General features: G+C 48.6%; 1 protein-coding gene across 1 annotated transcript in view; it reads left to right on the top strand.

Annotated features, from left to right (window-relative positions):
- Nucleotides 1-9666: 9666 nt before the first annotated feature.
- The window catches only part of LOC124697857, a 22323-nt gene continuing 21360 nt past the window's right edge, over nucleotides 9667-10629 (top strand). Inside the window, exons 1-2 of the mRNA XM_047230389.1 lie at nucleotides 9667-9704; nucleotides 10039-10152. Coding sequence (XP_047086345.1) covers nucleotides 9667-9704; nucleotides 10039-10152 — 152 coding nt within the window. The remainder of the gene's footprint in view (nucleotides 9705-10038; nucleotides 10153-10629) is intronic.

The raw sequence follows: 10629 nt of genomic DNA, 5'->3' as shown, positions 1-10629 counted from the left end.
TAGTTGTGCTCAGTTTTCCCCAGCTCCTTAGTTTTTCCTCAGTTTTACCCAAGCGTTTGTCTGAAACCATCACACGTGATGTAACGGCCGGTTGCCCGACGGTTGACCGTTATCTTCTGACTAGTGGGGCCACGTAGAGCCTGCAAAGACACGTCAGACCATCCATCTTTGTTTGACCGTAAGCATCGCTGTATCCCGGACCAAAACGCGAACGAGTGGGGCTTCGGTATATCAAATGACAAGTGGGGCCATGACGCTGATACAAGGGGCAATACACGGGTAGGATTAGATTTTTAAACGGAGCTCTACAGCGATGGCACGGAGGAGGTGGCATGCGGGGTGCCGAGATGAGATCGACGTCCACAAAGAACTGCATGAGGCGAGACCGGACGCATTAGATAGATATGAACTAGACGCGTTTAACCATGCAAAGAAGAGAAGAAATGGTCGACGACATCGACGACCACCTCAAAACTTTGACTGACCGTGTCGGACACGAACGCGAGCAATGTAGAGAAAACTAGTGTCTCTCCTTTCTGGCGTGTATAGGTGGGTGCTAGGAGAGTGTGGTGGCGAAGGGAAAGACCTCGCGGCGGTCTGTGGCGTCCAGCATAGCGGGTCGGCGTGGCCGTGCCCACGGCGGCGTGCATGCATGATCGGCATTGGCATCAGCATGTACGTTCGGCATTGGCCTCGGCGGTATCTCCGGTGTGTCGGTGATCGAATGAGGGGACGGGATTGAGGGTGCATCCCGACGTTGACCTAGCAGATGGCGGCGAGCATAGCCGTTCGACCATGCCGATATCGGCATCGGCATCGTTTGGAGGCTGTGGTGCTCGAATCAAGTTGGGATTTGTTTCTTGTAGGCCAAAATGAATTTGAAACAAGTTTCATGTTGAAGGTTAGGTAACGAAAGTTTGTAACTATCCCAAAATTATACTAGCGCCATGGTGAGGTTCTTTTTGATAGAGCTATACGGTTGGGCAAACTTTTTTGACACTTTTTAGATAGGGTTCCTTGTTGTTACACGTATGGCATCATGTATGGAAAATTTGGGGTCATTTGGAGATGTTCGAAAAAATCACTTTGCTTAAGCGCATGCCGTTTCGTCTCGCTGAAACCAGCTTTTCTAACAAGGTGATTTTTTCTACCTTCTCTAAATAACCTCAAATTTCATACAGCTGATCTTCTATACATAGATAGATAGATTGTTTCGTTTTTACATTTTTCGAACTTTTTATTTCCCTTTACAATACCCAATTGATTTTCAGGTCAAAACCTCGAAAAACAGCATCATGTATGGCATCATTTTCACCCTAAATTTTCTGAAACTTTCCCTTTTAGATATTCCTTGTTGTTATAGGTATGCCATCATGTATGCCAAACTTGGTTAGGTCTCACTGAAACCAGCTTTTGTAACAAATTAGGTTTTTCTGCGTGAAAAGTAATGGCTACAACAAATTGTTGATGGTTTATCATTTTTTTGCGTGAAAAGTAATGGCTACAACAAATTGTTGATGGTTTATCATTTTTTGCGTGAAAAGTAATGGCTACAACAAATTGTTGATGGTTTATCATTTTTTGCGTGAAAAGTAATGGCAACAACAAATCGGTGATGGTTTATCATATTTTTTGCGTGAAAAGTAATGGCAACAACAAATTGTTGATGGTTTATCATTTTTTGCGTAAAAGTAATGGCTACAACAAATTGTTGATGGTTTATCATTTTTTGCGTGAAAAGTAATGGCAACAACAAATCGGTGATGGTTTATCATTTTTTTTTGCGTGAAAAGTAATGGCTACAACAAATTGTTGATGGTTTATCAATTTTTTGCGTGAAAAGTAATGGCAACAACAAATCGGTGATGGTTTATCATTTTTTTTGCGTGAAAAGTAATGGTAACAACAAATCGGTGATGGTTTATCATTTTTTGCGTGAAAAATAACGCCTAAAACAGTTTATAATTTTTAGCGCGTGAAAAATAATACAGAAAACCGCCCTTCAGCAAGCTAATTAACCGCCAACAGAGAGAGAGAGGGGTTATCCTGCCCGTTCCCTTCATACGATCAACGGTCGGTGGGCACGATCCGCGTGACATGGGCTAGACCAATCAGAGCGATGATGCACGTCTCGCGAGAATTTGTGAAGAGAGAGGGCAAAACTGAGTACTATCAAGAAACCAAGGGCACCCGAGTAGTAAATAGACTAAGGGATTCAAATATGAGATTTAAAAAATGGAAAATGCGTGTTTTGTACAATGAAACCCATCTTGGCCTACCTCAAACTATTTGCAATACCAATATACATCAGTGTGAGAATTGTGGCCTCATTTAGACAAAGTATGATTTGGGGGAAGCTGTTTTGGGAAGGGCTTATTGTGGAAAACCATGCACCTTCATAGCTACTAGGTGATTTGAGAAGTGGCAATTTGTGGTAAAACTTGATTTATCTATGATTTATCTATGATTTGAGAAGTGTCAATTTGTGGTAAAGACTCCATGAGTAAGTGCCACTCTTTTTAGGATTTTTTTGCACATTAAATGACTCATTTAACTAGTTAATCCCATTTGTTGACTCTCTGTTGACCAGCCACTTGAGGGTAAAACTGAGTATATTGCACTAGCCAGTATTAGCACTCGAGGGGAAAATTGAGCACACAAAAAATGCTAGTATAAGACTCGAGGGTATACCCGAGTATATCTAAATTTCCAGGGTTAGACTCGAGGACACGTGCAATTGTTGACGCGTAGACGCGGGTCGCGGTGGAGAAGTCGAGACGTGCAATCGTGGACGCGTGTCGCGTTGCAGAAGTCCAAGACGTGCAGACGTGCACCTGTGCACGCGTAGGACGCGGGTCGCATTAACCACCCCTCGCCTTTATAGACGCCTCCTCCCACTGTCTCTGTCACTCTCACTCGCTCACGCATCGCCAACTCTCTCCCACGTCCCATCATCTTCTCCAAAGCAAAAACCCTCTCCCTCTCCCTCTTCCTCTTCCTCTTCCTCCGCCGGAGAGATGGACAAGGAGAATGCCAATCCCATCGTCGAGGTTGGCTCGAAGCGCGACGCCTCCATCTTCGGCCCCGTCCCCTCGACGGACGACGCCGCCGCCGCCGCCGCCGCCGCCGCCGGTGCATCGGAGGCTGCTGCCGCCGGTGGCAGTCAGATCCCGGCGGGATGGGACCCCTACGACCCCGAGCCGTACGTCCCGCCCCCGAACCCCTACGACACCTCCCTGGAGGACCCATGGAACGAGGTAACTACGGTTTGCTTCCTTTTTTGTTCCCCATTCCTTTTTGAACCCTATTTTTGCTGGTGTAGATGGATCTGTAGATGGATCGGTATTGGGCTAATATTTGCGCCGATTTTATTCCATTTTGTTTTGATCACTTCTTGATTTGGGGTTCGGCTGTTCGGTTAATTTATGCAAGTAATATTGGATCTCAATCAGTTAATTTATGCAAGTAATCATGGGATCTCAATCAGTTATTTTATGCACTAATCAAAAGATATCAACCGTTTAATTTTGCAAATAATCTCGAATGTGTTCAAGTTCAGATCTAGTTCAGATCTAGAATCTGTTTCTTTGCCTATGATGAATGGTTGGGCACAAATTTTTACAGGGAGGGTTCAGCGAACCATTGCTGTGTACAAATCTGTTGTGCATGAGCTTTAGTTCGCTTACCCCTTCCCTGTAGATATATAATCATGTCCACTCTAACAGAGGCTGACTCTGTTTTTCTTAACTTTGTTATCATGTACGTTAGTCATCGTTGCAACTCATTCACTAGTTTCTGTTTGATATGGATCGGATGTCCGGCAGCCGACGTCGGCAGCGACGAAGAGCGAGGAGGACGTCAAGACTCGCCGAGTGTCTGCGGAGGCTGCAGGTCGGCCAGTACATCTCCTACTTCGCCAAGGAGGTGTACAGGTGCCCCTTCGCACCAGGAGACTCGGCGCCACGGACTTCAACTGCCTCGTCACGCATGCCGAGAACATCGGCAACACCTTCCCCAAGGTCGGCACGACGGTGAACGTCCACTCCTTCCGCGCCAAGCACGGGGCGCTCGGCATGCACCTCCGCAGCTTCCGGCGGGTGGAGATCTCCGCCGGGCGCATGCCTCCGCTCAAGCCCAAGGCTCCCAAGGGGAGCAAGAGCAACAAGTGGAGGGAGAGCCGGATGGGGTAGGCGGAGTCCCGGACGTGTGCTGCTGCTGCTCGCTGCCTCCTAGTTTGTTGTTGGGATCCCTTTGTTGTTAGCTAGGGATCCCTTGTTGTTATGTTAGTATGATGGTGCTCGTGAAGAACCTCGTTACTATGTTGGCTGCTGTGTATGCAGCCTATTATCTATCCATATTATCTAGGGATTATCTATCCCTAGTCTACTATATTTTGTTGGCCGTACTTAGTTTTCTTGATTTACTATGACTGTGAATTTATCGTACATTATCCCGGAGATTTGCTTCTAGATTTAACTACATACATATGAACCGGAGGGAGTACTAGATTTGCTGCCATATTGGGCAAACAACGAGGGCCAAAAGGCACAAATAATTGAAGAAAGTCAGAAATGCAAGCTTCTCTAGATTTTATACTAATTTGGTGAAAAGGACGGAGAGAAAGAGGGGAAAAGGTGCACTTAATAGGGATGCCAATTTGGGGCCGAGAGAGACAGAACCCAGCTCCTCGCTCACGTGCAACCAAACGCTTCTCGTCCTGTCCCACGCGGTCCCTTTCTACCAGCCCCACGCGACGCGGGCCCACACGACTCGGCCCCACAAGACGCGGCCCCACACGTGACAGAACGGTCAACTAAACGGGAATCCTGCCGTCTGAGCTGCTTCTGCGGGTTTCAAACAAGGGTTTGGGGAAAACTGAGGAAAAACTAAGGAGCTGGGGAAAACTGAGTACAACTAAGGACCGGAGGGCACGAAAATAGAAATCCCTAATAGTTAATATTTCTAAGGCCTCATTCGGCACACAGGTTTTTTCAGGGATGGGAGTGTATCGCTTCGCCGAGCCAGCCCAAGACCTCCAAAAACGCTAGCTTTGTTGTTCGGCACACTGGGTTTCAACAGGTTTGGAAGTGTTCAGTCTCAAATATTACCGCAAAACACGCCGATACATGTGTGAATCTAAACGCTAGTCTCCCCTCGCGTTTTCTCTGGCTAGTCTTTCCTCGCGTTTTGCCTGCTGTAGACGCTGGCGAGTTGCATGCTGCAGGTACTGGCCGGTCTCAAGAAACACCAGCTCATCGCCTGATGATGCGTCATGATTGCTAGCTGGTCCTCAAAAGCTAGGAAATCAGGGCGCTCCCAGACAAGTAGCAAGTTTAATCTAAACAAACCCTGAGTAAACAAGTGTTTCCACCCAAAACACTAGGCATAATACACCTCTATCCCTGCCTACCGAATGAGGCCTAAGAGCATCTCCAGTCGCGTCCCCCAAAGCATCCTAAACCACGTCAGATTGAGCGTTTGGGGGACGTGTTTTGTTCGTGCCGCCTTTGGGGGACGTCGCTCCCCAACCGCGTCCACCAAACGCCTCCCCCAAACATTTAAAATACTTTTTTTGATATTTTTATTTCAATTTCCACAAACTAATACATAATTGGGAACGTGGTTTACACGAAGACACGAGTTAGGAACATGGTTTTCCACAAAGTAATACATAGTTTGAACCATGGTGGACACAAATATAAAATTTTGCAAAGAAACTAAACCTAACTAGGCTGTGGTGCCGCGCGAACTTCTCCCAGCTGATGTTGAGGTACATCTTGCCGCGCGCGTCGTAGATCACGTCGACGATCCACCGGTAGTAGCCGCACGCAGCCTCCCGCAGATGCATCGTGCGCGGGCGGTCGTCGCCGGCGACGTAGTTGGCGAAGGAGTCCGGCAGCCTCTGGATGCCGCGCGGGTCGCCCTTGAGGACGAGGACGAACTCGAACAGCACGTCCGGCTCCACGTCCATCTCCGACGATGAAGCCGGCGGCGTGGGAGGCGACGGTGAGCGTTCAGCTCGCCGCGGCCACGACCACGACCACGGCCGCGAGGTCGGCCTCCGCCTCTACCGGACATAGCGTCGAGTCTTGTTGAGATGGTGGCGGCTAGGGTTTGGGAGAGAGGCGCTAGGGTTTGTGTGTGAGAGGGACGATGAGAGGCGGCCCTTTTATAGGCCGGAGGGAGGCGGAGGAGCGGTGGCGCTCATTAACGCCGGCACGCAGAGCTAGGCGCGATGGGACGCGTCGCTGCGGCTCTGCGGGAACTGCACCGTCGCTGCGGGAACTGCATCGTCGCTGCGCGCCAATAATTTCCGTCGCGAGGTAGGCGACGGTTAGGTTAAAATATATTGTGCCGCTGACGAGTCGGCCCCGCCACTCCCCGCCTCGCTTTTCGGTGTGTCCGGCGTCCCCGGTACGTCCCCTGTGGGATAGGGACGGGCTCGGGGCGCCGGACACCGTATGGGGGCGTGCCAAACAAAAATGGGCTTTGGGGGACACGGCTGGAACGATTTTTTGGTCCGACGCGCCCTAAATCCCTTTGGGGGACGCGGCTGGAGATGCTCTAAGGGGATATGGGTTGGTGGCGTGAATGGCGGGAATTGTATCACTGTCTTGCCCCACATCATATTTTGCATGTAAAGAAGCATGGAGCTATTAGCCTCACACAGAAATAGTACATCCATCAAATTTTCCATATAAAGTATGTATATCAGATAGTTGTAATTACAATGCAAATCCCACGCATCTCATATACGTTTTGTGAGCTTGCTAGTTGCTACTAATCCTTGCTACTAAGTTATTTGTTGTTTCATAAGTCCCCCATCAGACATGGGGTAAATGGAAAAGAGGAGATTACATCATACATCACACTTACCCGGCCCAGGTCTTCTATCTTGGAACTATTCACATGATAAGCCAATACTCTATAACTACATAACCTAAGCAAGAAGACGATCTCTTTGGTAGGATGAAATCCAAGTATAGAAACACCACCAGGCGGACTTGTGCCCTTAGTCTCTTTCTTGGATCTCAATAATGTTATCATCATCCGAGTCCCATTCAAGTTCCTCTTCCCTTGGTGCTTGGTTGTTCATGTTATGTACATTCTGCCTCCATGGTCCATCGACCTGTTTTAAAGGCAAATTTGCTAGCAAGGGTTCGAGGTTGATCTCCTTCCTCAATATCCACTCCATCTTGCCACGTGATTCGTCGAGGAACCAAACCAAAAGATTGAAGCGAGAAACGACCAGTGCACAGTACACCCCTTTCTTCGATTTCCCTAGACGGTAGTCCGAAAAGTCACTTATTGTATCGGTCTCCAAGGAGAAAGTACACCTTGGAAGCTTGATTTTTTTCGATAAAGGATGCTTTCATTACTTTTATAAGCAATTACATCCAGCCTCTACATAACCAGGATGCACACAGCCGTTTATGTTGTCTCAGGTTCGAAAGTGATAAAAACAAAAAACTAGGCGAGATACACATCAAGATGAAACATATAACGCCTAAGAAAAAGGTGGGGCATCTATGGAAGCTTGATTATACGTAAAAATATAAACATTCCCAATGCCAAATCAATATCAGTAGATTCACCAGAAACTATAGTTTCTCAAAATGTCCGTTTGATATTGTAGATATCCATATTTTTTTGTATAAACTTGGTCAAACTTAGAAGATGTTGACTTTTGGGTAAAGCTTAGGCGCCTTATATTTTGAGATGGAGAGAGTACCTATTAGTCTCACAAAGAAAATAGCACATATAGCAAATTTTCCATATAAAGTATGTATATCAGATAGTATTAATTACAGTGCAAATCCCACGCATCTCATATATGTTGCTACTAAGTTATTTGTTGTTTCACAAGTCCCCCATCAGACAAGGGGTAAATGGAAAAGAGGAGATAACGTCATACTGCACTCTTACTCGGCCCAGGTCCTCTATCTTAGAGCTATTCACATGATAAGCTAATACTCGATAACTACATAACCTAAGCAAGAAGACGATCTCTTTGGTAGGATGAAAACCAAGTATAGAAACACCACCGGGCGGATGTGGGTCCTTAGTCCCTTCTTGGGTCTCACTAACGTTATCATCATCCGAGTCCCATTCAAGTTCCTCTTCCCTTGGTGCTTCGTTGATCTTGCTATGTACATTCTGCCTCCAGGGTCCGTCGATCTCTTTCATAGGAAAATTTGCTAGCAGGGGTTCGAGGTTGACCTCCTTCCTCAATATCCACTCCATCTTGCCACGTGATTCGTCGAGGAACCAAATCAAAAGAATGAAGCGAGAAACGACCAGTGCGCAGTACACCCCTTTCTTCGATTTTCCTAGACGATAGTCCGAAAAGTCGCTTATTGTATCCGCCTCCAACGAGAAAGTCCATCTTGGAAGCTTGATTACTTGGTATGTATTGCTTGATGAAGTAATTCTGCAAAATACAAAAAAAAAACCGTTAGTGGATTAGTGGACGTGTGTTGATTCATTGAAACTTTAAGCTGGGGGAAGGAATTTAAATAAACTTGGTGTTGCACATAGATGGAACTGTACCTCATGACAAAATCGTGCTGTCGCACGTAGAGGGCTCCTCGCCAGTATGCACTATAATACCATCGAAGTTGTCCATCGGATACCATGTCGGCAGTGGCACCCACGGCACCTCCCTCCCGAATGAATGTCCTGTCCTCCCACCGCCGCGTGCTCGACGAGAAGACACGGATAGCGTACGACGAAGGAGGCCATTCCGCTTCTCTGTGATGATCCTTTGGACCACTCTTGTGGATTAGAAACACCTCGTAGTGCGGCGAGATGGCGGGGTCGAACGCGATGTACTCTTTCAGGTTGCATCGGTGGGAGATCTTGTGCCGCGTGCATGGCGGCGGGTCCGGGGTGTAGGGCAGCCTCTCGCAGCGCCGCGTCGCGGGGTTGACCATGAGGTCCTCGTCGACGAGGAGGAGGCCGTTGCAGTGGTCGGAGATGACGAAAGTCACGGTGTAGCCGAGTTCCCGCAGGTAGCGGAAGTCGGCGCCGACGGGCTGGTGCGGCGGGCGCGAGAGGTACGGCGGGAACTCCGCGTCGTGGGCGACACAGAAGATGCCGGACATGGAGAGCGGGAGGAGGTCCGCACGCAGCAGGCGGCTGTCGTCTACGGTGGCGCGCCATGCCTTGCGAACGCAGCGCGAGACGGCGAGCCAGCGGGGCTCAAGGCGCCTGAGGATGTCGGCCAGCACGTCGGCCGGTAGCGGCTCCGTATGGTCCATCTCCTCCCTGCTCGGTTGGCTCCTCTTCTGCAACTATTTCTCTGGTCTGGTCTCACACAAGTCCTAGTATATATGTACTACGAAGACCTTGCTTGCTGCTATCCGACTCGGTGATCGATGGAACGCTCGTTCCTGTGAACACAACTCCGACAGGAAAACCAGTACGCCGTCGCCTACTCGCCTTGCCACGTCGGGTGCGCAGTGGGCAGAGTTGGGCACTGCCTGCTCTTGTTCCCTGCAGGCTGCAGGCAACGCAAACACGAACCGTATCCGATCTGGATTTGGATTCTGGGACTTCTCTCTGTATAAATCCTACCCACGCCTTCAGAGTCAGACAAGAACTGCAAACTGATCTGCAGATACCACCACATAGTACGATCGATCAAGTGATTGCACGAAGTCGAACATGGCGGATCACGGCCGTCCTAATCAGCAGGGTGATTCGTAAGTTCTCTGTCGTCTCATGCACGCAATTCGTATGTATGTAGGTCGCCGTCCCCCCCAAGGCGCCTCGCGCGTGCCCCGTTGGTCCGCTGCCTGAGATCTCGGCAGGATCGATCGGAGCGGCCACCCCCGGCCACTTGCAGAGCCATGTCCGGCGATGTCTCTCTGTTCCATAGATATTCTACCTTCTGAATTTGGTCTAGTTTCGATTCGTCTCTGAACGAGAATACAGTACTATACATGTATTGTTAATCATAGATTATATTGACCACTCCGCTCCTGTGTTTTTTACTACTAATTCTAACCAAATGATATGTTACATGTTCTGGGGTAGGTACAAGGAGCATCTGCATGTCTCGCCGGAGGAGCCAAAGCAGCACCACCCTTCAGAACTCCCTTCTGAAGTTGCAGCAGTCTCACCTGCTGCTCTAAAGGGTAGATATGCTAGGTAAATCTACATGTCGCAAGACCTTTAATCTTTAATCGTTTATCAACAAAATGTGGGTTATATAATTTTCAAAGGTATAATTTATGATCACAGTTTGTTGACGTCAGAAACCCCCTGGCGGGCAGAGACGGGCAACACGGTAGAGCCGGGAACAACTAGGGCTGCGGCTGGCCCCAGTCCCTCCGAGCGACGGCCCGCAAAGCCTCCTGGTCGCACGCGCCGATGTTTATCACAAGGGCGTGCCACCTGACCTATACCTGGTCAGGAAGGTGTGGATGATGCCTCGCTTAGTTTCCTGCAGGGCACACACGTAAACATTAAATACGAGCCTCGATCGGCTCTCAGGTTATCCTGTGAATCGGCTCAAAGAGCCGATCCACCCATGATTCAGACGGGGTGTCCGAATATATGGTGGTCCTGCTTGATCAAGGTAAAGCTAATGAGATCTACGACGATTTAGGGTTTTCACCGCATAAT

Source organism: Lolium rigidum, chromosome 3 (assembly GCF_022539505.1).
Source record: "Lolium rigidum isolate FL_2022 chromosome 3, APGP_CSIRO_Lrig_0.1, whole genome shotgun sequence".
Lineage (NCBI taxonomy): Eukaryota > Viridiplantae > Streptophyta > Magnoliopsida > Poales > Poaceae > Lolium > Lolium rigidum.
This window is presented reverse-complemented; position numbering and strand designations above follow the sequence as displayed.